Source organism: Pelobates fuscus, chromosome 1, assembly GCF_036172605.1.
Source record: "Pelobates fuscus isolate aPelFus1 chromosome 1, aPelFus1.pri, whole genome shotgun sequence".
Classification (NCBI taxonomy): Eukaryota; Metazoa; Chordata; class Amphibia; order Anura; family Pelobatidae; genus Pelobates; species Pelobates fuscus.
In genome coordinates, this window is record NC_086317.1 from 155,421,023 (window position 1) to 155,447,479 (window position 26,457).

General features: G+C 40.6%; 1 protein-coding gene across 2 annotated transcripts in view; it reads left to right on the forward strand.

The window, feature by feature from the left end:
• SRGAP2 (SLIT-ROBO Rho GTPase activating protein 2) overlaps positions 1-26,457 on the forward strand; it is a 109,554-nt gene that overhangs the window by 6,163 nt on the left and 76,934 nt on the right. Inside the window, exon 1 of one of the 2 annotated variants that reach the window (XM_063451028.1) lies at positions 25,431-25,519. The exons of the other annotated variant lie outside the window; for it this stretch is intronic. Within the exon in view, the coding sequence (XP_063307098.1) occupies positions 25,447-25,519 (73 nt within the window). The 5' untranslated portion in view covers positions 25,431-25,446. Of the gene's footprint in view, positions 1-25,430; positions 25,520-26,457 lie in introns of those variants that run through there. 2 annotated transcript variants of the gene reach the window in all.

Here is a 26,457-nt window from a genome sequence, read left to right on the forward strand (position 1 = left end):
CTGTTGGGATACACTCCCAGGTGTCAGGCAGGTATCCCACCCCCATCCCGACAGGACACAGTCCCAAGATGCAGACGCAGGTCTGTCTCCTCAGTGTGAGCAGATAGCCTTTGTGACGCTTTTGCAATGCCAGCTTAAGGCACAAGGTGTCTGGGTGGGAAAATATAAAGACCTGTGCCTGCATTAATAAACCAAACCACACAAATGAGAGCATTGCATTTTTAGTGACTGGTTTCAGGGCCCTAGACGGGGGGGGGGGGGAAGGGGCATGGACTATGTATAGGAGGGACAGTCAGTCTATGCCGAAATTGAGCATCGTTGGTATATACTTGCTATGTCCATGATCAAGGTGTTGCAGCCCATACAAGATTTTCCAAGTAGCCCACTCTTGCTCAGTAGCTGATATCGCAATTTCTTGATCCTGAGCGTCCCCGTTGCCAAATACTTGTCTGTCAGTGTCCCCATGTGCGGAGTTTAAGGCCCGCCCAGCTGGATGTCTCTTGTGTGGAGACCAGTGCCCAGGTGCAGGTCCCTGTTTCGGACCGAGGTCCAGGAAGTCTGCAACCCGCATCACTGCCATGCTTTCGGCTTGTGTATGCCCTTCCCAGCCGCTTACTCTGTTTTCGCGCCAACACTAGAGCCTCTCAGAGCAGGGAGTAAGTCATCTTGGTTTCAAAGTGCCAGATTGAGCTCTAGACCTAGGTGCAGGGTTCTGTGTGCATTGGTTAATTGTGTTCCAACGTTGCGGTCAAAGGCTTGGGCTAGGGATCGACTGATTATTGATTTTTGCCGATATTCAATTTATTTTTATTTTTTTTATAAATCTGCATCGGCCGATAATTAATGAGTAGGCTGACTTAATCTCCTGTAGCGAGGTGCGTACTGCTCTGCTCAGCCAAGCGGTGACCATGAAGGGGGAAAAGAGAGGGGGGTGAAGAACACTATATGGGACAGGGGGGGTGAAGAACACTATATGGGACAGGGGGGGTGAAGAACACTATATGGGACAGGGGGGGTGAAGAACACTATATGGGACAGGGGGGGTGAAGAACACTATATGGGACAGGGGGGAAAGACTATATGGGACGGGGGGTGAAGAACACTATATGGGACGGGGGGGTGAATAACACTATATGGGATGGGGGGGTGAAGAACATTAGGGGAGGTAAGGGACAAGGAACACTGGGGTGAAGTGGGACATTAAAAGAGAAGGGAGAGGAATGGGGGGGCACTAAGAGACAGGTAAGGGGGGGCACTAAGAAACTGGGTGGGGAGGAGGGGAGATCCTACCGCACATATTTACACACAAATGCACTGCATCTACTACACACACACTGTGCATTTACTAATCAAATACTCTCACTGCATCCACTACACACACACATAAATATTCTTGAAAAATCTGACTGGCATGTATATTTTATGCGTTTACCACCTAATTAAAAATAAATAAAAAAAATATGGTATATGTACAGAATATCAGTAAGCTATCGTCCTGAAAGTTCATAGATTATTGGTATCTGCTCTAAAAAATCAATATCGGTCGATCCCTAGCTTTCCCTCCGACAGTCATCTTGGGTCCCATGTGGTAGCAGGGTCTTCAGGCTATTATCAAGCTGTATTCCAGTTGCGCTCACTGGTTCGGGAGATCGTCCGCTTCTCCAGTCGCCGGGCCCAACCGGCTGTAGAATCAGGACAAGGTACGAGCCCGTCAGACGACACAAATCAGGTGTTAAACAGTGCAGGTATAGTGAGCTTCGGTCTGCAGGTTAAACTAGGTGGGGTCAGCTTTGCGTTTATGCAATTTTGTCTCAATTTAAGGTTTACAAGGTCAGCGCTAAGAATAAACACGTCCTGCCATCTTGCTTGTCAGGCCCCACACCCTGGAATAGAATAATTTTAAAGTGGTCTTTAATTTATTTTGGCAAGCTGGCTAAATGACTGCATCCATTCACCACAACCACTTTTCTGATTTGATCACAACTTTTTGAACTACTGCTCGATCTGGATCATAACAATTTAACCTTTTGCTTCTGAGACCAAAGCAATATGTTTTTGTAGAGAAATCTTTGGCTTTTTAACAAAAAAAAAGGATTAATTTCTACGTTTTTTTTTTTTTCTTTTTGTTTGAAGATTGTGTCCAGTTCACATGGTCTTCCTAGTATCCTCCTTTGGGATACATGTCTGTCCCCTAAAAAATAAATATATATATATATATATATATATTAGTGTTTTATTAATTCAATAAAATCCCATTTAAACTGTAGTAAATGTGTTAAGTCTCCTTATCCGTATGATGTGGCTTGGAAAGACACTGTCAGATTTTGATATTATCCTATTCTGTCTGAAATTAAACATTTGAACTTGTTTTAACTTATTTGATTAACCCCCAATGCATTTGTAATCAGAGCAGAGTTAAAGTACATTTTGGAGATACACTCCCCTTAACTCCAGATCCGCCATGTCATTGTCTTTGAGGGTGTTATGCCCAAGTCCAGTCCGCCCCTTGCTCTCCCTGTTCTCTTCTTTCATTTCCCGACTTGAGTAAACATTGTCTGTGACTCCTATGTGTTGGCTTCATTGCCAACATCTGGACAGGTTAATAGAAGTCACTCCTTTCCTAACTCCATTACCAGTGCGTTGGCTAGGGAGTTACCATACCAACGACAGCACATCTGCTGTGGTTGCTATGTGTGGAGAGCAGAAGGACCGCCTGTGGGAAATCTTTTCTGCTCTTCCTTGTCAATCAATTCTTCGGCATGATAGAATAAATATATTTATTCTATCATGCCGCTGAGATCTCTATGATGTTTGTTCTTTAACCCCTCCTTCCCTTGTCCAATAGTGTTCTTTAACCCCCCTCCCCTTGTCCAATAGTGTTCTTTAACCCCCCTCCCCTTGTCCAATAGTGTTCATTAACCCCCCCTCCCCTTGTCCAATAGTGTTCATTAACCCCCCCTCCCCTTGTCCAATAGTGTTCATTAACCCCCTCCCCATGTCCAATAGTGTTCTTTAACCCCCCTCCCCATGTCCAATAGTGTTCTTTAACCCCCCTCCCCTTGTCCAATAGTGTTCTTTAACCCCCCTCCCCTTGTCCAATAGTGTTCTTTAACCCCCCTCCCCTTGTCCAATAGTGTTCTTTAACCCCCCTCCCCTTGTCCAATAGTGTTCTTTAACCCCCCTCCCCTTGTCCAATAGTGTTCTTTAACCCCCCTCCCCTTGTCCAATAGTGTTCTTTAACCCCCCTCCCATTGTCCAATAGTGTTCTTTAACCCCCCTCCCATTGTCCAATAGTGTTCTTTAACCCCCCTCCCATTGTCCAATAGTGTTCTTTAACCCCCTCCCATTGTCCAATAGTGTTCATTAACCCCCCCTCCCCTTGTCCAATAGTGTTCATTAACCCCCTCCCCATGTCCAATAGTGTTCTTTAACCCCCCTCCCCTTGTCCAATAGTGTTCTTTAACCCCCCTCCCCTTGTCCAATAGTGTTCTTTAACCCCCCTCCCCTTGTCCAATAGTGTTCTTTAACCCCCCTCCCCTTGTCCAATAGTGTTCTTTAACCCCCCTCCCCTTGTCCAATAGTGTTCTTTAACCCCCCTCCCATTGTCCAATAGTGTTCTTTAACCCCCCTCCCATTGTCCAATAGTGTTCTTTAACCCCCCTCCCATTGTCCAAGTGTTCTTTAACCCCCCTCCCATTGTCCAATAGTGTTCTTTAACCCCCCTCCCCTCGTCCAATAGTGTTCTTTAACTCCCCCCTCCCCTCGTCCAATAGTGTTCTTTAACTCCCCCCTCCCCTTGTCCAATAGTGTTCTTTAACCCCCCTCCCCTTGTCCAATAGTGTTCTTTAACCCCCCTCCCCTTGTCCAATAGTGTTCTTTAACCCCCCTCCCATTGTCCAATAGTGTTCTTTAACCCCCCTCCCATTGTCCAATAGTGTTCTTTAACCCCCCTCCCATTGTCCAATAGTGTTCTTTAACCCCCCTCCCATTGTCCAATAGTGTTCTTTAACCCCCCTCCCCTCGTCCAATAGTGTTCTTTAACTCCCCCCTCCCCTCGTCCAATAGTGTTCTTTAACTCCCCCCTCCCCTCGTCCAATAGTGTTCTTTAACTCCCCCCTCCCCTCGTCCAATAGTGTTCTTTAACTCCCCCCTCCCCTCGTCCAATAGTGTTCTTTAACTCCCCCCTCCCCTCGTCCAATAGTGTTCTTTAACTCCCCCCTCCCCTCGTCCAATAGTGTTCTTTAACTCCCCCCTCCCCTTGTCCAATAGTGTTCTTTAACCCCCCTCGTCCCTCGTCCAATAGTGATATTTCCCTTCCATAGTGTCTCCCTCCCCTTGTCCCATAGTGTCCCTTAGTTACTTATCAGTATTGTAGCGTAGGCCGGCAGTACAGCGTGCACCGCAGTACAGGAACTTAAATTTCAGTTTCCGGCTGGACTGAAAGGAAGTGTGTGCACTTCGTTTCGTTCTGGCCGGAAACTGAAATTTTAAGTTCCTGTACTGCGGTGCGTGCTGTTCTGCCGGCCTACGCTACAATACTGGTAAGTAAAGCTTCACATTCGCTCTATAAGACGCAAATACATTTCCCCTCACTTTTGAGGGGGGAAAAAGTGCGTCTTATGGAGCGAAAAATACGGTAAGTGGCGTGTCCCAATACATTTGTCCATGTTGTGGATCTGGTATATGTATATACAATGTTTTCAGGGATACACAAAATGTCATATTTATGAAAAGGGTTACTCTGCAGTATGTAGAATGCATCTTTTACATGATACTTAATTGCCTACTTAAAGTAACACTATAGGGTCAGGAACACAAACCTGTATTCCAGACCCTATAGTGTTAAAACCTGTTAAGGAGGCAGATCAGAGGCAGAGCCAGCACAAGTCAAACACCGCCCTGGCCAATCGGCGGCATCTCATTGCATCAATGCATCTCTGAGGGAAGTTCAGTGTCTGCATGCAAAGGGTGGAGACACTGAATGGCCGTACTGCTCCAGGAAGCACCTCTAGTAGCCATCTGTGGAGTGGCCAGTGGATGGTGATACCCTCTGTAACTGCTGCCTCAATCTTCTTGGTTAAGGGGGTGTTACCCCTTGTAACAGAGTTGATACATCATGAACCAGATTTTTTAGTCTCCTCCTAGTGATGTTACATTTGTAACTTCTATAAGCCTGCTGTTACATTACTGTATGCACTATTGGTATATATAAATCTATTTGAGGATCCCCCAAAAGCAGAGTCCCTATCCTAAGGAGGTGTGGTAGAACCTCTGAGACACCAACTGCGGTTTTATTCAGAGCTAGATCTAATTGACTCTGTAACATGTGAGTGGGCACCATACTACTTCATATTTTTATTCACTTGTAAAACAGTTTAAACTTTATTATTATTTTTTGGTGAGTATTATTTAGTGCTGATTTCAAGAGTAAATGGGTAATAGTGTTTTCACACAATAATCTGTAGGTGTTGACAGAAACGAAGCGAAGAGGGCTTTGTTAAAATGAACTGCAATCTAAGCTGATCATTAAAACCTCTTTTACTCAGTGCGGTTAACGTGTGTGTTAAATGTAGTTTTGGTGGATTGAGGGATATAAGAATTGCATTTATCATGCTGGTTTTATTTTTATTTTTGAACTCCCTTTAATTCATTGGCTCTGTGAGCTGATTCTTCATTAACGCCTGTTTGAGTACTCCGTAGGGGAGCATAGAAAGACCATTAACCTCATGGGTAAACACCTCTCCCAAATTCCAGTCAGAATATTTTCAGTCCCCTGTATTCTGCAGTGCAGTTCTCCCACAGAACTGGTCTAGTATCTGTGACCTATATTGCTAGCAGATAATGTATATGCTTACAGGAATGTTGACTTTGTTCCTGCATGGTTTTGCACAGATACCAACATTACATTGTTCATTACAACAGATAATTTAGAACACTTACATTTTGTGTGCATATGGTGAGATCATAGTTTCAGTAGCAATGGAATTATGGAAAATGTGTTTGGCTGTCAAGTATACATATGTTTATACTGTGTTTGTAGTATTCTACAAACCAGTATGTGACACTCTATGGGTGTAAGTGTCTAGTTATCAAATATCGAGTTGAGAACTGTGGTTATAAGATGTGAAATCCAAGGACCTTTATTTGAAGTAACCGTACTCCATTTTGGGTAACTTGAATTAAAGTTTGATGGGTTCCTTTGTATCTAAGAAAGGTATTGAGAATGCATCTAAAATGGTTTGGGGAATATTTTTGCTAATTTATGGGTGTAATGAGTGCTGCAGACCTTTTCTCCTAGTTACGGTATGGAAGTGAGGATCCCCTAAAGTAGTGATCGACCACGATAATTTTTCCAGAGCCAAAGCGGATATCTATTATCAGTTGCCTTTCGGGACGATTGTCGATAACTGGTGTCCATATTCTGTACGTCGTAACACTATTTCTACAGAAATCTGGAATAGATGAACATGCTGACAGCAATCACACTCCTATCATCCTCTGGCAACCAGTATATTATGGAAAATATTGCGATACCTGCATGTATATTTCAGTTACTGAAAGGAATGTGATTGCCAGAAATCATACTACTATCAGCCAGCCCAGTACATTATAGAAGATTATCCAGTCTCCCCTCCTTGCCTTCAGCTGATCTCCGCATGCAGGGACTCACAGAAATGGGTGAAGTGAGGTCACAACGTGGTGCTTCATTGGCTGGCTCGGAGTTTCTGGATGCAAAAGATAGCGTGTGGTGACTGGAAAAGGTGAGTAAGTTATTGGTAATCTTGGTAAATTACTGAGGCTGATACAGACTATTGGTAAAATGCTGAATATCTGCTCCAATAATTTGCAGAACCGATAATAGGCCTATCCCTACTCTACAGCCAGAAAGAACATGACTCCTAAAAAGTGAAGCTGCTTGAACAGTGAATTTGCCAAACACATTTACCCAAGCTAATACACCCGTACTTCACTGGAATGGAAGGTTTTTTTTTTTTTTTTTTGAAGGGGGGGGGTTTGGGCGAGGGGTGGGGTGAGGGTTTACTAGTGGCTGTTGTAGTGACCGCCACCAGAGTCTCTGATGCTGCGTTGATTGAGTAAAATGGGGAAGCTTTGTCGCACATGTGGCACATGCGTATCAGGTCCCCAATGTCTTTCTAGGCAGGTCATTCCTCAATGTTGCAGGAAGTGGAGAGGTGAGTAAAACATTTTATTTTATTTGAAAAAGGGGGAACGTCTTTATAACAAAGGACAGGGACATTATAGCATTGGTGCATAATTTTACCTAATAAACGCCTTTTAAAGTGCAGATTTTGGGAAGCAATATATTGCTGTCCTATTTTGTGTAGTTTGAGCCATTTGTTGTCATTAAATCAACCCTTTTGTTTTACAATGAATCCTTCTTTTATGCTGTGCCAAATAGTGGCCTATGACCTGCATTCTTTACGCTGTGTTAGCAGACCAGGCTACACTATCCATCTAATGCTGAACCCATAGCAAGGATCGCATAGACAGCAGGGTATGAAGTAACTATGGAGATGGCTCGGTGTACAAGCCCCAATTGTCTTTGTCCTTGTGACAGCTGCTGACCTTCACTTGAAACCAGGTCAGAAAGTCAATAGCTACTTTGCTGCTAGAGGGAGTCAGCTCCCTATAGTGATGCATGACCTATACATAACCACCCTTTTGGCACATGCAGGTATATACAGTGCATGTCAATTTAAAAATAGGGCTTGCTCTCATGACGCACACTGCGACACCAGCTTCCTTAGGCAGGAAAAGAGTTAACATGTTATTTGGCTTCTTGCCTGGCTGACTGATGAATTAAGGATGAAACAGAAGGCCTCGTGCAGAATTTGGCAAGAATGCACCTTGTGCTAGTGTTTTTTTACACACACACACTTGCCTCAGGCTAGCCATGTATGTTAAAGGAACACTATAGGGTCAGGAACACAAACATGTATTCCTGACCCTATAGGGTTAAAACCACCATGCCTCCCTAGATATAGCAAAATCTTACTTGTATTCAAGATTGAAGCTGTAGCTCTGATCCAGTCACAGTGCTTCCCCATAGGATTGGCTGAGACAGATCAGGGGCAGAGCCAGCACAATTCAAACACAGCCCTAGCCAATCAGCATCTTCTCCATAGAGAGGTCTTGAATCAATGAATCTCTATGAGGAAAGTTCAGTGTCTGCATGCAGAGGGAGGAGACACTGAATGTTTGGATGCATTTTAGGCAGCCATGACCCAGGAAGGATCTCTAACAGCTATCTGAGGAGTGGCCAGTGAAGTTATCACTAGGCTGTAATGTAAACACTGCATTTTCTCTGAAAAGACAGTGTTTACAGCAAAAAGCCTGAAGGTAATGATTCTACTCACCAGAACATCTACATTCAGATGTAGTTGTTCTGGTGACTATAGTTTCCCTTTAACTCTTTCTACTGCCAGGTGACCATGTTTCCTGTACCTATTAATAACTTGGTTTTTATGGCTAGAACAATAAGCCCATTCATATTTGGCATGCTATAATTGAAATTGCATTATTAATAGTGACGGTGCGCTTTGCTATAATCGGGTTTTGTGGTGAGTTTTGTTATTTTTTTTTTCTTTCCTCCTTTTCTTTTAGTAAATGCCAAAAGCTAGTAGACTGCTCGTTTCCCTTTCAGACTCCACACAGTCAGACAGCACCACGCAATTTTACAAGGGATTGTACTAAAAATAAAGAGAGGAAAAAAACAAAGCCTTACTTTTTAGATGTTCTCTGATAAGAATCTATTGGGGGAAGAAATACACCCTTTGTATTCATGAAATGGTTTTCTCAACAGAACAAAGCTTGAACTCGATGAATCTGTGTGTCACTGCTGGAAACTGGGGAAAGTGCATAGAAAGGCTTTTTGTTTTGATTTTGTTCTCTGTACAGAAGGACAGAGTCTCTATTACTACTTAACTCTGCCTAATGACAATTGTGGCAATATGCCTTTGGAATTTCTCAAGACAAACACGCAGGTTTTTCCTTTTTCTCCCCTCTTGAATCACACCACACTCGTCCATATTTTGACATCTAAAGAGACCGCGGCATATTCCCAAATAAAGGGGAGTCAATTCTCAATGCAAAATACTTTTATTCATCAAAGTATGTAATGTGTTGTTTTTACTCCCATAGTTTCCCTTTTATCTATACAAAATGTACCACCTGCTGGTTTTGTGGATACTGTGGACTTGAGTTCCGTGAAAGGCTGACTTATAGGTTAATTCTAGCCCTACAATAGCTTTGTGGACCTAAGGCTACTTTAATCCTGCTCTGTCTTCTCCTCTGTTACTAGTATTTTATTATTTATATAGCGCCATTCTGTAGCACTGTACGATGGGTGAACTTCCCCTCCTCCTGGTGCTCTGTTTTCTAAACACTTTCTCCCTTTACTCCGCCATTTTGCTTTCCCCTATTGATGCTGTCACATTGGCTTGTTGCTGGGTTGCATCCCCTCTGTTTTCTGGCATGTTTAACTTGGCAAGACACGCAGCTGGAGCAGAGCCTGGGGATACCTTCTGCCCACACCCTTCTGTAGGATTCCTTCAGCTGTCACACAGCAGCAGCAAACACACAGGAACTCTAGAAGGGTTAGTGCTGTTTGCACAAGCAGATATTATATAAATGGACACAAATGCACAGGTCGCTTGACATTTCATGGAATTAAAGTATCCTCCTGGGATTTTAGCTAGCTTTGGTGCAGAGGTTTTGATATTCTGACTTTAAATCTGTTGTTCCTGTGTAAACCATGCATGACCACTCCACCTATGTTTACTTATGTATGATGAGCAAATTGTCTGCCATATGCAGATTTGGAGTATTAAAGTTTTTTCTTAAAATAAATTCTAAAAAAATCCCAAAATTAACAAAGTAATTTTATATATTAACCCCTTAAGGACACATGACATGTGTGACATGTCATGGTTCCCTTTTATTCCATAAGTTTGGTCCTTAAGGGGCAGTTTAAGTACCATACCAACTTCATCTACATTAAGTTTCTTATGGTGCCAGGATGACCCTGGGCACTCACTCAAGGGGTTAAACTGTGTTTTAATTCAATTAATATATATTTTTAATTTGTTTGTGCAGTAATTGGTAATGAACACCATACCGTTTTGCATACCAATTTGCAATAAAAATGTAAACAAAAAATTTTTTACTTACCTTTTTTTTTTTTTATCCCGAGACTCTGTCTGTACGGTTTATCTCTCTGCCTCCCGCAACATCATGAAGTGCTTGAAAGGTGAGTGCATCCAAGCCTTCCACATAGGAAAGCATTGTATTCAGTGCTTTCCTATGGGCTTCCACTGCACTGACCGTTTTACAGCCACAAGATGTGGACTGAACTCTAATAAACTAAAAACATGTTTTATAAAGGAGTCTTGTTATTGTTATACCCTATTTGTAACCTCACAAAACATGTTGTTTAACCCCTTCCCGACCACAGACGTACCAGGTACGCTCGCGGCAAATAGGAGCCCTGGACTTACCTGAACCGGCGATCTCGGTCGGGGTGGACTACCAGAGACAACAGCAGTCGCCCTGCAGCAGCTCCGGCCACCGCGGCCCTTCAGGGCCATGTGATTACATGGCCGAAATAGGAGTCTATGGAGCTGCCAGCAGGGGTACACCTAAAAAGAAAAAAGAAAATAATCAGATATATTGTACATATATTATAAAATAATTAAAGCATGTTTAAATATAGTGTGTGTGTGTGTGTGTGTGTATATGTATGTGTGTGTGTGTGTGTATATATATATATATATATATATATATATATATATATATATATATATATATATATATATATATATATATATACACACACTATTAACTACATAATTATTTGATTTTTATTAATTATAATTTGAGGGTCCTGCCTGACAGTCCAGAGAATTTAATTGGCAAGCCCTATATTTAACCCTGTAACTTTCCAAAACACCATAAAACCTTTTACATGGGTGGTATTGTTATACTCTGGAGACTTTGCTAAACACAAATGAGTGTTTTAAAAAGTAAAACCTATCACGACGATTATATCACCAGTAAAAGTGCAGTTTTTGTTTAAATAAATGCAAAAAACAAATACGCTAACTTTGGCCAGCGTTTGTGACTAAGTGGCTACTACAAAAAGACTGGAAATACTCCATTTGGAATACCCTGGGTTATCTACATTTGAAACTGGTGTGCCATGATGAGGTTAAATCACATTTCTTGGCTACCATCTGGTCTCAAAAGGCAACATAGACCCAGCAAACCAATCTGCAAACTGAATTGGGCAAGCCCTATATTGACCCTGTAACTTTCCAAAACACATGAGTGTTTAAAACCGTAAAACTTATCACAACGATGAAATCACCAGTAAAACTGCAGTTTTTGTGTTAAAAAAAACAAAAAAAAAAAAACACAAAACTTTGGAAAGCATTTGGACAATACCCTGGGTTGTCTACTTTTTGAAACGGTGGGGTTAATTTTCATTTCTAGGCTGCCATACCGTTTAAAAGGCAACATAGCCAATCTCACAAATAGCAATTTACAAAAACAGAAATTGGCAAATCTTATATTTGACCCTGTAACTTTCCAAATCGCCATAAAACCTGTACTTGAGGGGTACTGTTGTACTCGTGAGACATTACTACTACACAAATATGATTTTAGAGCAGTAAAATGTATTATACTAATATCATTGGTGAAATGGCATTTTTTTTGTAAAAAAAATGCAAAAAACCTAATCTAAACGCTAATTTTGGCCAGGGTTTGTGGCTACTATAAAAGACTAGACATACCCATATTTTGAATACCGTGGGTACTTTTACAAATGGTATGCCATGCTGAGGTTAATTTTCGTTCCTGGCCTGCCATACGGTCTCAAAGGCAACCATAGGCCCAGAAAACCAATCTGGCAAATTTCAATGTGCAAACATGGAAAAGGGGAAAGCCCTACATTTGACCCCTGTAAGTTTGTAAAAATCCATAAAACCTGTACATTGGGGGTACGGTTGTACTCAGATGTTACTGAACACATATTTGGGTGTTCTTTGCCAGTAACACAGAACAGGAACTGAGAATCCATGTCTAAAGTACAATGTAAAAGAACAATAACACAAAAAATGACTACCCCAAAATTTGACAAACACTGGTGGTAGAATTAGTGCATGGAAAGTGTTAAAATACCACAATTTGAAATACCATAGGGTGTCTACTTTAAAAAATTAAATATATATGATTTGATGGGGGTAAATTACATTGGCCGGCTTCAGAAATGTTCCAAATAGGACATGGGTGCATGATGACCAGCTGTGAAAATTCCAGGTTGGGAAAATAGTAAGTCGCATCCTCCAAATAAGGTATTTTAGCCCCCAGAGAACCCGACACCTATTCATGGGGGTATCGCTGTACTCAGGAGATGTTGCTGAACACATATTGGGGTGTTCTTTGGCAGTAACCCTTAAGGACCAAACTTCTGGAATAAAAGGAAATCATGACATGTCACACATGTCGTGTGTCCTTAAGGGGATAAAGTTCTCAGTACATGTATTCTTAAATTGCTATTTGTGTAAAAAAAAAAAATCACCATTTTATTTTTTTTAAATTTGGCATAGATTGGTAAGGGTTAAAATACCCCACGTTTAATACCTTAGGTTGTCTTTTTTCAAAAATATATAAATGTGAAGGGTTTTTCAGGGATCCCTGACAGATATCAGTGTTGGAATGTAACTTTCGTTAATTTTGAAAAACAATGGTTTCGAAATAGCAAAGTGCTACTTGTACTTATTGCCCTATAACTTGCAAAAAAAAAAAAAAATCTAAGAACATGTTAACATTGGGTATTTCTAAACTCAGGACAAAATTTAGAAAGTATTTAGCATGGGTGTTTTTTGGTGGTTGTTGATGCGTAACTGATTTTGGGGGTCAAAGTTAGAAAAAAGTGTGTGGGTTTTTTGTTTTTTTGGGGGGGTTTCCATCATATTTTATAAAAAAAAAATTATAGTCCATTTATGATCTGATGAAAATAATGGTATCTTTAGAAATACCATTTAATGGGGAGAAAAACTGTATATAATATGTGTGGGTACAGTAAATGACTAAGAGGAAAATTACAGATAAACATAAACACTGCAGAAATGTAAAAACAGCCCTGGTCCTTAACCATTAGAAAAACGGTCACTAAGGGGTTAATGTTCTGAGTATGTTATACATGTTTTATCTCTAGCTTTGTGACTACTTTCTTTTTACATAATCCCATTATTAATCCCTTATTTCAAATCCTTCACAGTGTAATGGGTGGACCAGATAAACAAGTATATTCAAAAATCCAGAATTGACCAACCGAAACGGGATGTTGAGGGCCCGGTCCAAATGAGCCGATTACTGATCCTATCTTGTACATTGCTACAGTGTGCACTATGCAAATAATCTCCCTTGTCAACCTGTCAGTATGCAAAGCACAGTCTAAACGTGCATCATAAGAGAGCACAGTTCTCCACAGGATTGAAATTGGCTGTGATGCAGGTAATATTGTCAGTGCATTTGCTGTGTTGGCACCTCTCTCTAGGGTGCAGATATGGGATAGGCATCTGCATTCTGCTTCATTCTGTGTACTCTGCACTTCTTATTGTCAGATGACAATAGCAGGGCTTAACTGCCAAGTACAGCCGTGTGCTAGGCATTTTTCTTTCTTTTGCATTTACAGTATTCTTATTTTCGATTAGAAATTGAAAATGTCCTTGTTAAGGATGATCTAAAGTAAAGCAGTGTCAGCGTTTGGATACAATTTATACCCATACTCTGATTTAGCTTTGTCTAAATTGACCTATTGAGTGTGTCTGTTGCAGGTTTAGAGGCAGGTCTTATAGCTCCACTGGTTTTTGGCAATAATGGATTTTGTGGGGCACTAGAATCTATTGTTTCAGCATCTTTAGGTCATCCCACATTGTAAAGGGGAAACCCGGCCTGACTGTAATTTAGTTATTGCTGTTTCAAGCAACTCAGCCACATTCTATTTTAGTGTTTTGTAGCTGAGCTATATAAAACAATATATTAGAGTATTTTGTCTATATGCCCATCTGATATATATATATATATATACTCAACATTATACATTATGGTGCCTGATTTTTATGGCCTGGGAGTTTGAGGGTTCTGCGCAGTATCTTAGCTGTACTCTTAAAGGACCACTCTAGGCACCCAGACCACTTCAGCTTAATGAAGTGGTATGGGTGCCAGGTCCAGCTAGGGTTAACTAATTTTTTTATAAACATAGCAGTTTCAGAGAAACTGCTATGTTTATCAATTAGTTAAGCCTTCCCCTTTTTCCTCTAGTGGCTGTCTCACTGACAGCCGCTAGAGGCGCTTGCGTGATTCTCACTGTGAAAATCACAGTGAGAGCACGCAAGCGTCCATAGGAAAGCATTATGAATGCTTTCCTATGCGACCGGCTGAATGCGCACGCAGCTCTTGCCACGCGTGCGCATTCAGCCGACGGGGAGGAACGGAGGCGGAGAGCTCCCCGCCCAGCGCTGGAAAAAGGTAAGTTTTAACCCTTTTCCCCTTTCCAGAGCCGGGCGGGAGGGGGTCCCTGAGGGTGGGGGCACCCTCAGGGCACTCTAGTGCCAGGAAAACGAGTATGCTTTCCTGGCACTAGAGTGGTCCTTTAACTGTACTCTTCTGCACAGCGTCCTTGGATGTTAGATGTATTCTGTTGATGCCACTCCCCCAATTTGGGGGTCACAAGTTGGTGGAGTGGCATCCGCAGATTACAAGAGCAGAGTGCTCCGATCAGAACTGAGACTACTACTGCCTTCATTTTCCACATCCTTTCTAGTACTTCTTATAATCCTTGGTATTTGTCTGCCTTCTCATGTTCCTTCTTCCTGATGTTCTAGTTATTGAGTATTGCCACATCCACCACCGCCACTGCAGTTTTCTGTTCTTTGTCTACCACCACGATGTCGGGTTGGTTGGCCAGTACTTGCTTGTCTGTCTGTGTCACAAATGCACTTACTTGGGGTCCCTCGCCGCATCTCTGCTGCCAATGACACTCCCCCTCAGAGCACGCTGGGGACCCTGGCACGGACAAGTAACCACGATGCTGAGGCACTCATCCTTGCGTTACAGCCCACAGAAAGATCCTCTCCTCAGCCGGACTTGCATGTGGAGATGGAAACTCCACAGGGCAGCCAGAAAGACTGCCTTTTAAAGGACAGAACACCTGCTTTCTCTTTAGGGACTTGTCAGTTTAACCAATAGTATGGTAGAGTTGGATATATACCTCTCTATAATATACCCCAAATAATCACAGCCTACCTTCAGTTCTCCGTTATACTGTGCTCCTCTGTGTACGTTTCTGTAAATCCTGTTGAAATCTGATCCTTGACCTACCTGCCTGTAATACAGTTTCTGAATCTGCGCTGTCTGCCCCTGACTTAGGATTTCCCTGACTACGAGATTGTTTGTTTCATTTCTATTTGGTACCTCGCGTTTGGCTTACTACTGCTTCCTGGGAACCGCCCGTCAAAATCATAACGTTCTGGATCTGAGAGTCTAACAGGATCTTAGCACTGTCATTCTCATACCCTATATATACACACTTATACTTTTTTTTTCCCTGGAAAATACGTTGCATATTGTTGTCATAAGCTTCTTCATTTTGGGTATCAAACCTAAAACTCATTTAAAAAAAAAAAAAAAAAAAAAAAATAAATTATGGTGTGGACTACATCTCCGTTAATGCTCTTACAGCCATAATGCTGACAAAGCATCATGGGAGATGTAGTACATAACATCTGCAGTAACAAATCTTGCCTATCCCTGATCTATTCGGTCATTAAAGTCTAAAATGGATCCTGCAAAGGGATTTTCATTAATTGATCTTCTAATTTGCATTTTAGTTATCAACTTGAACATTGATGGTCTATTCGTTGGACTGACTGTGGTTTTCAACTTTTTTTTTTTTGTGTGTGTGTGTGTCCTTTTTCAAATAAAACGAGTAGCAGAATATTCTGGTATCAATATTTTACCTGACAAGATACTATTCCTGTCAGATATTGTTAAAAGGGGGGCAGATCTATGTCCTGACAGTGTCAGAGAATTATCACATTTGGAGAAACCCATGTTTTTAAAAATATCTATACCTCAAGACAGGCTGGAGAGCAAGACAAATCTAATTGTCATTTCTCCTCCCCCCCTCCCGTACTCACATCTTCCCTTGTCTTGGGTCACTCCCAACCTACCCAGTCTACTAATAAAAGGCAGAGAGATGCAGCAGGCTTGTAAATCTCTCTGGTACCCAGTAAGTGTAAAGGTTGCTATAGAAACCCATTCTGCTCTAAAGATGCTTACCGGATGGAGCATACTGAGATACAGACACCTCTCTACGATGCTGCAGTCACCTCCCTTGTGAACACACAACTTGCCTGGAGTCGCAGTGATGTGTGCTTATCCCCCTCCCCCTACAAAGATCCCTGCCTTTTGTATAGACCATGATGTAAAGATAAGTGGAGTCCCCATTAACGTAGGTCTTGCTATACATTCATTCCTAACGTTGACTGCAAAGCAGTTTCTGGACCAATGGACTTTGGTGCCCTTGTTCTGTATAACAGCACCCTTCACAAATGCTTATATCATATGCAGGCCAATATTGCCAATTCAAATTACTAAAACAAATAATTGTGGTTTTTTTGTTGTTGTTTTTTTTTTAACCAAACATTACATATATCAGACAAACGTGAGTTGGTCTGAGAAATTATTTTGGATTACATTCTCAGGATCTGTAGAGCAGTCCACTCCAGTCCTACCCAAGAGAGTCTGAAAATTTTATTTTCCTTACCCACATAGTTAACTGCCACAGAGCTTATTTGTAGAGCCCAGCCAGCTTTGAGGTTTAATGGTATAAAACATTCAGAACTATGTAAAGCTTTTAATATGATCTGATTCTATTGTTTACAATTCTTAACTCCTTAAAAGTTCTTAATGGAGATTCACTTTACTTAATATTGTAAACAACATTGCTTAAAGAACTGTATGCCAAGAACAAGGCAGTTGCAGTTTTGTTTCCCATATTAAATGAAACCTGCTAAATTTTAAAAGTGAAATCCCTACAGTTTTAGTGCTCTTTTAAAAAAAATAAAAATAAAATGTTTTATCTTTTGTGTGTTGTCTTGACATCTTTTTCTGTGTAACTCACGCTTTGCTGTGTTTCCATGTTTTCCCCTTATCTCTATATAATTCATTAGATACTAAAAAAAAATGTAAAAAAATTTGTCCTGCTAATATGTTTGACTATAATGCCTGACAGTAAGTCACCAATGTCTGCTCAGAAATATGATCACTGCTTTTGTTCCATGCTTTTCTATTGAAGTCTGTGGGAAAACTTGGCGTTCAGTTAATAGATACTGTTATTATATACAGCTTGTTGAGCCCAAACATATCAATGCCCACTCAGTCCAGAATCTATCATTGCTTTGTATATGATGGAGGAAACCTTTTGTGGACCTTGAGGTTTATATGATCTTAAACTTTTTTTTTAGTTCTCGATTTATTTTCGTGTATTTCAGTTTTGTCTTTTTTTTTTTTTTTTTTTTTGCATTTCTTGCCTCATGCTTGAGTCTTTTTCTGTCATTTTTTAGAAGACCTGTGTAGTTGGTATGTCTTCTTCTTTTACCTCATAATTTTGCTTTGGGGGCCTCATTGAGCAACAGCTGGTCAAATATTTCAAATTCCAAGAGCAGCCTAGGAGCAGCACATGTCTAAGACATGAATCCTTTAGTCACTCCAGCATTGTGTTCAGTGTGTGTTCGCACAGTGTCTTTGCACTTGCTCATTTGTTTTCTCATTCTCTCTTTCTTGCTCTCTCGCACACTCTTGCTCTTTCTTGCGCGCTCACTCTTTTTTTTTCTGTTCAGAGTGGCAGCAGATGGAGATGGGAAGTGACCATGTGCCAGACACTGCGCATTGCACCCCTCCTTCTCCTTCCTTTTAAATCCACCCCCCGACATACAGCACAACACGAGCTAATGCACCCCCTTGCCCTCTCTGCAAGGAAATTACCGTGTTGGGAAATCACATTTATTATACTTTATATTCTACACTTTGAAATCCTGTTTGAGGAAATGGACCATATGATCTGGCATCTTGGGAGTTCCTAAAATGGAGAAAAACATCCTGCTGGTTTACAGGATTCTTTCATTTTTCTGTTAATCTGTGTTGGGTGGAGCATTTTGTCATGGCTTTGTGTAGTAGAATCCGATTCAAATTGAAATGTTAGGATTAATCATTGCTTCCGATTGATGTTAATTTGACAGCTCATTTCTTAGGAAAACTTTACTATAGTTGGTAAATCCACAAGTGTTAAAATGATCTAGGGCATCTGCAAAATTTGCCTACCATATTATAAAAGTGAATGATATTAGTAGCAGCAAGAATTGAAGAATGGCTTTACTTTGGGCAATTTTCAATATAAGCAGGGTTATTCTCTAAAGTAAGAATTCAAAAGCTAAATTAAAAGCCTAGCTATTTTGACCTTAGAGTTGAAATTCACTTGAACTCCCACTTTAGTGAATAACCCTGTATATGTTTACTTATTCCAAATAGGTCTAAAAAATAAAATTTAAAAAAATCAATGCAGGTATATTAACCTATTCTGGAGTACAGCTTTCTTGACTCACTGTCCACCATTGTTATAAGCTATTCATTTTTCTGTCATTAAAATCTGTAATGGGGGGAGGGGGAATTGTGTGTGTGTGTGTGTGTGTGTGTGTTGTGCATGGGGGAGCTGTTTGTTGTCTTGATTTGTATGTTGTATTTATGGTGAGAGTGGTGTGTGTTTATTTATAACGGTTACTAACTATGGGGATGGCTGCGGCAGGGGGATTGTGTGGTGGGGGGAGTTGTGACTGTGTGTGCATAGTGGTTACTATGATTAGCCGTATGAGTTGAGGGGGGGGGGGGGGGGGATAGATTGTGTGTTGTAATTTCTGCACTTCCTTTATAGTGGAGTCCCCCTTCTGCTGATCTTTTTATTCTGCACTGAGGTGAGCTATAACCTTAATTCCCAGGTGGTCCAGGCAGACCTTCAGCTCAGTGCAGACCCCTCTGAATGTCAGTCTCTGACCAAGAGAGAGCCCCTGCAGAGAGCTGCTTCCAATCGAGGGATTGAACCTGCACTGGGTTGGGCTGAACAGAGTCTGTGCTAGCGCCCCCTCAGGTGTCTGGACTGCTATTAAAAACAAAATTGGAAAGAGTTAAAATCATGTGTATATACGATTTGCAGACAATGGCTGCATACCCTGGCAAACTTGTATTCACAAGTGGTTCAGGGGGAAGGTTATTTTTTTTTTTTTTTCTCTCTGCAGTACCATGATAGGGAAGGGTTACTATATTACATGGTAATACCCCTCATAATACAAATGCTGCAGTAGTGGTTTGTGCTTTTCTTGGTGCCGAATGTCATAAGCTTGCAGCATTCAGACACACTTGGGCCACACTGGATCAGTGTGGGAGAGGTGCCTGCACCAAGGAAGTGTACACACCTTTTAATAGAGACAGCGACTCTTAAGGTATCAGTGTTTCCTACCAGAGGAATAGGGAGGCACAATTTGAAGGTCTTTAATAGAATAATACGCTCAACAAATACTGGTAGTGATCACCCAGGACACATACAAAGTGTATTGCTGGAAACCTGGAGATATTGGGAAAACAAAACTATCAAAAGGGAGGATTAAAGTGGAAAAAATTGAACCATTAAAATAGTGTAGTGGAACTTCAAAGCGGTTTCCTGGTTTCTTCTTGGACACTTGAAGGGTTATTTACTAAAGCGAGAAAGCATAGCAGCCCTAGAGAAGATTTCCATTTAGGCTATTTTGACCTTTGTTTGGAATTCAACTTGAATTCTCATTTTAGTGAATAACGCTGTAAATCTCAAACATTCTTTTGCTTTGACGGATTAGCTGTATTAATGGATTTTAACCCTTAGATTACTGGCAACTCACTTAACTTTTTTATTTGTGGTCTAACCAGTTAGCAAAGCGTATTATTTTCAAATATAAATGGTTTTATTTATTTATTTTTATTTTTTTGCATTGTATGTTATTATTGTACTAAAAAGCAGTATCCACTGGTTTGTAGCTTTTGTTAAAAAAAAAAAAAAAATCCCATGTATTTTTTTTTCTTTCTCCAAATGCATATGCAGTTTGTGTTGTGAACTTTTATTTAATAATGTAAATTGCTTCATGAAGCCCTTCAAAGTCCCTAATAAAAGTCTGCTTTCTGCTGATGCCATGAAATCAATTGTAATATAACCAGGGCCCTTGCTAATTGTTTTATGGGTCGTTTCCTGTAGATGAGTCCCATGGGACACACAGGGAATCCTGCCTTCTGGAAAGGCTGCAAGGGGCATTGGAGGAAAGGTCGGCCTGTCACCTCAAGCAAACGTTTGCTATTTCACAAGTTGCTGAGAGCAAGTATAGGAGTCCTCAGGGTTATGGGCAATATTAATCATCTGGAGAGCATTGAGATTTGACTTTCTCCCCCCCCACCCCCCTCCTTTTGTTTGTTTGCCATAACTTGGTTAACCTCACCCAGTACGTTCAAAACCTTTTTTTTTTTTTTTTTTTTTTTTTTTATGTATTTATATAGCGACAACATATGGAATTGAGGTGCATTACAATTATAAAATGATGTTTGAGATATTTGAAAAGTAACTCTACATATAAGATAAGAGGTAAATAAAGCCCTGCCCAAATATTTACCACAGAATGTGTTTTTGGACAAACAGGGAGCCAAGATGGAGGCAGAATAAACTGGATTTTTGCATTTAATTTTATTTCTCTTTTTTTTTTTTTTTCTCTCTCTTCAGTTATTTGTCAAATTTAAGGGATAAGTAAACATAATCTTAAAATTTCGGAGAAGTGTCAGTTTCCCTTAAACAAGGAGTATAAGATTTTATCTTACTATTTACAGGGCATCTGGTGCAAATTGAGTGAACTAAGCATCATTTTGCTGATGTTTGCAAACAGGCTACTGTTTATCTCACAACTATTTATAATTCTTAGGCACTTGGGTGGACTCGGATAATCCTAATGTACCATATTATATGTAATAGGGATGTTTAGGAGACTTGAAAATCATTTAGTTAAAGTAACACTATAGTGTTAGAAATACATATCTGTATTGCTAACTCTGTATTGTTTCTATCCCTATTTGTGTTGCATTAAAATAAAGAATACGTTTTCCGAGGCTCCCTCTACGCTGCTGACCTTTCTGCCTCCTGTGATGTTAGAGTAGGCATGGGCCTCCTCTAGGATGATCCAGTCAAATGATCTTCATAGAGGAACATTGTATGGCGAAGGTCACATGAACATTCAAGCTTCACCATAGTAAAATATTGAATCGGTGCAACTGAGGCTTCTCTAGTAGTTGTCCGGTGACCGTTACTAGAGGTGGACTTAATTCAAACACTTAAAAAAAAAATATATATATATAGATATAGATATAGATATAGATTAGAAATGAATTACAGGAACAAGAGTATGTAATAAAGACTCAACGACTCTATCTAAAGTCTTGTTCTCATGTTTTGTGTGTTAACATTTGAAGTCCTGTGCTACTAGCTTAAATGTTACATACCACTGTAATATATTACCTTTCAGTTTTGATTAGATCAAGAATCTTGCTTTGGAAATTCCAGTACTTTTTTTTATTTTTCTCTACTCAGTGGAAATAAATGACACAACAAATTGTGTGACAAAGTGGTGTTAAAAATGCAAAAGAGGAATTGAGTGCTTAGTGTGTCAGAGCTCTGAAGGAGGATGCTCTCTGGTGACTAGACAGCTTGGTAAACCATAGTGTCTGTTCCTACTAACAAATGAGTCCAATGATTACGAAATCTAATTTTATTTCAGTTCTAAAATGGGGGAAATGAAAATGCTGTCTTTCTCCACAATAAATGACTTATGCAATTCTGTATATACTGGTAAACAGGTGATAGGTGGTACTGGCCACGGTGTGTATATTAAAGGAACACTTAAAACACCATAACGATGTCCAGTGCCTCCACACGCCTTCCACCCCCACCCCTCCCAATAAAAGGCAAATAAAGGGAGCTACATATATTTACTGGACATTGCATACAAAAATCATCAAAATGTGTATTCAAATTTGACAACTGCATATGAATGCATATGGATATCCCTACTTGTAATGGATTGTGTTTGAATAATGTTAATATAAAGTTAGTGTATGCAGTTGAGTAAATGCATGCAGGATTAAAAATATTGTTACAAGTGGTTTGTGTAAAGAGGGGAAAGATTATATAGGTTGTGGGTACTTTGTTGTGGTTTATGGGCAGTTTTGGCATTCAGTATGATAAATCCAGTATTGGGGTATATGGTGTATTGGGGTATATGGTTAAGAGGAATTAACCCTCGCATTGAAGCCTTTTTTTGGGGAGGACCTTTTTCTATGTAGAATTATCTATTGGGCACTATTAATTAGGTTCCTGCGCTGTCCATTGAGCTTTAAACTGGGGGAGGTGTTTTTTACTCGCCTGGAATCAAGCGCAAGGCACAGCTCCTGGCATGGTCTTCCACGCCCCTTCCTATGGCACGCTGTCCAATCAGACTTCTCATAGAGAAGGGGGTTGAGGGAGGGGGGAGAGAGGTAAGATGGAATTTTAAAGCAAAATTTATTTTATTGGGAGGCAGGAAGGGCTCAACTCAGTGAGGGAAGGGAGAAAATGTTTCTCCACCTGCAAAGGGAAGCTTAGTATAGAAGTTGCCAACATGCAGTGCACACTGACAATGGACATATTTTATGCACAGAATTGATATTTGGCAGCCCGGAACTCCAAAGTGAAGTGTGCCGTGGTGTAAATAGCTCTGTGCAGCGTCTTAAGCATTTTCAAATCACTGTGTGGTCCTGGTGCTTGAAGTAACTCTGTAAGGTTTAGAGGTTGTGTGTTTGCTTGTTTTTTGTAGAGGACAAGTGCTTTTTACGAGTAAAAGTAGAGTTTGGTTGAAAGCAGCTCCTGGCGAGCCACGAGTTAGAAGCCAGAGCTTTCCACAGTGGTTGGACTAATTACAATAATGGAGTACCGCGGCACTCCTGGCACCAAAACCACTAATGCGTGCTGTTGAGATTATGATGCTTGGAGTGTTCCTTTTGTGTAGGTTTAAATCTGTTTCCTTGTTATTTATCACTTGAGGAATAAAATGATAGGCCTAGACGAAGATGATGTCTCGGTGTGTGTGCACTGTTTATTTTAATTGGAGATGAAATGCACTCGCCCTGTCTCGGTTGGAGTCCCCCAAGACTCTGCCCTTGGTCCCCTTCTATTTTCTCTTTATACTGCCTCTCTTGACAAACTTATAACCTTATTTGGATTTCAATACCACATGTTCGCTGATGACACCCAGAAATCTCTCCTCCCCGGACCTCTCCCCTGCGATCCTGCAACATGTCACTGCTTTCCTTTCTTCCATCTTTGACTGGATGTCCTCTTGCTTTCTGAAACGAAATCTCTAAAACTGAGCTCCTTGTCTTTCCTCCTCCTAATACTGATCCTCCTCCTTCATTCTCCCTTCAAGTTAGTGGTATCCACATCAGTCCATCCTTGCAAGCTTGCTGTCTTGGCGTCATATTTGATTCTGGCCTCATATTTGATTCTGGCCTCACATCCAGTATGCTGCCAATTCCTGTAGATTCCATCTTAAAAACACTGCCCGCATCCGCCCCTTTCTTACTAAAGATGCTACCAAGGAGCTTTTCCATGCTCTAGTAATTTCATGCATGGATTATTGTAACCCTCTCCTAACTGGTCTTCCCAAAAAAGCCATATTGCCCCTCTACAGTCTGTAATGAATGCCGTAATGAATGCTTCCACCAGACTAATTTTCCTCTCTAGTTGGTCCTCTCATACCTCACCCCTCTGTCAGTCCTTACATTGGCTTCCTGTATCCTATAGGAGTTAATTCAAGGTACTAATCCACACCTATAAATCGCTGAACAATTCTAGCCCCCCTTATCTCTTCACAGATCCATAGGTATGCCTCTTCTCGGTCTCTCCGCTCTGGCTGTGACCTTCTCCTGTCCGCTGCTCTCTCGCGGGCGGCTCCCTTCCTATGGAATAGCCTGCCTACCGCCATCAGACTCTCCCCTAGTCTTCAATCCTTTAAGAAGTGCCTTAAAACCCATGTCTTTAGGAAAGTCTATGGCCTCCCAGAGTAACCTCTACCTCTCATACCTGCCTCTTGCTCTCTCCTATAGGACAGTGCTTTACGCTCTGATTCACTCCCACCATATTTGATTACTATTTCCTGTCCTAATGTGTTTTATACCCCACCTCCTATAGACTGTAAGCCCGTTTGAGCAGGGTCCTCTTCAACCTATAGTTCCTGTAAGTTTTTGTAATTGTCCAATTTATTCTTAAATGCCGCCCCCCCCCCCCTCTGATATTATTGTAAAGCGCTACGGAATCTGTTGGCGCTATATAAATGGCAATAATAATAAAAGAGAAGTGGTATATGCCTTGGCCACAGTAAAAGGAAGCAGTGAGGTGGTAGCTGTCCTAGTATCTGTATTGGGATGAAGTGCAAGATATGTGACCAGTTAGCTGAATTAGAATGTGTTCAGAGGTATAAACCACATTGCGGTCTCATACAGGGCTATTTACTAAAGTGAGAATTTCGAATTTAAGATGAATTCAAAGTAAATTTTTACTTTAAGGTCAAACTAACCAATAAATAGCCAAACTGGAAAAATTTGCAGCTCAAAGTCAGCAATGCTTTCAGTTTGGCTACTCTGGCCTTGAATTATTAAATTCACTTGGAATTTTCATTTTATTTAATAACCCTGTAAGGATACGTATGTATATTGAGAGAAATTATTAATCCTAATTTCTCTGTAGTTGATAATGAGTATGTGTCCTGCTCTCCATGTACAAGAAGCTGGTGATAAGTTAATATTTATAAGGAGCTGATGGTTATGTGTCCTGACATGTGGATTAGAAAAAAAAGTGCGGTATAAAAGTACTGATGCATGTGTGTTAGGAAGAGGTGAGTGATAAGAGTACTGATGTCTGTATTAGGAGGTGGTGCCGGAATAAAAGTACTGTCTGTGTTTTAGGAGGAGGCGAAGAGTTTGGGTTCTGATGTCTGCGTGTAAGGAAGTAAATTGCCAATTCTAGTTTCAAGAGGAAGGCAGAGGGAGAGATGTTTGCAAGAGGATTTTATCTATGTTATTGAGGCTTTTGCAGCTGGGTTTTTTTTTTTTGCTTCCTTTTTATTTAATTATTTTTAAAAATATATATACGGGGAGAAAGTGGGGATTTCTCAGTGTGCCAGACTCCCTGCTGACCATTATTAACAAAGCTAGTTCTGCTGTCAGACGTGAGATTGACTCATCGGACTGTGATTATAAATCTTGATGGGGAGACAAGTCTTTGAGATAAACATGCGATCAACAACTATTCTCCTCACCTATAGTAAAAGAATCAAAGGTAAATAGACTCCAGTATTTATGTCTGTCTGTCTTCCAGTTTCTGTCCTCTTGGTAGCTTCTTATTTATAGATAATGGGTGGTGAGTGCTCTTTCTGGGAGTAGTCCCTAATTTTGCTTTGGGTGGCACACCCACAACCTTTGCATTTTGGCTCAGGTGCCCTAACTCGCCCTCTTCCATTACCGTTTTTCTAAATTGGTATGTGAATTTCTTCCTGCAAAATTACCATTATTATTTATGATTATTCTATTCTGCTTGCAGTCCACCAGCATTTGTGACAGTGGGAAAGAAGGGGTGTGTGATTGATTACTCCTCCCAGAAATGTACAACTTTCTAAAATTACCAGGTAATGAAGGTTTAGTCTAACCAAAGTGGTTATTAGTAACTCTAGAAGCTTGAAGATGCTTTGGAATTTTTTTTTTTTTTTGCATCTAAAATGCCGCTTAATGCGCTGCAAATGCCGGAAATTGAAACAAAAACCTTTAGAGGAATATTGAACAATTAAGTTTGTTTTATGTGTGTTTCTGTGACTGAGTCATATGTGTCTCTATCATATTTGGAAAACCTGTGTATGTAGTTAGCACCGTATTAGTTGTTTAAAGTTGCACATATGATAAGCACATTTTGGGTGATGGTGGGATATTTATCAAGGCAAACTGGTTGTTGAGAGATATTCTATTTGTTTCCATGGTGATTGCCCCAGAATATTACATGTGTTTGCCTAGATAAATCTCCCATATTGTCTATCTGTAAATACTCACTGATGTTAAACATTTAGGGCTATAGTTGTGGTCGTGGAACTAAACCTCTTTGTTGGTCATTTTGTTATCTAAAGTTGCTATTTGAGGAATAGGGTTAAATTAATTAGTGTGGTCTAATTATAGATATTTTTTATTTCATTGTTTTACAGTTACTGTTTGTAGTGTAATATTGGTTAG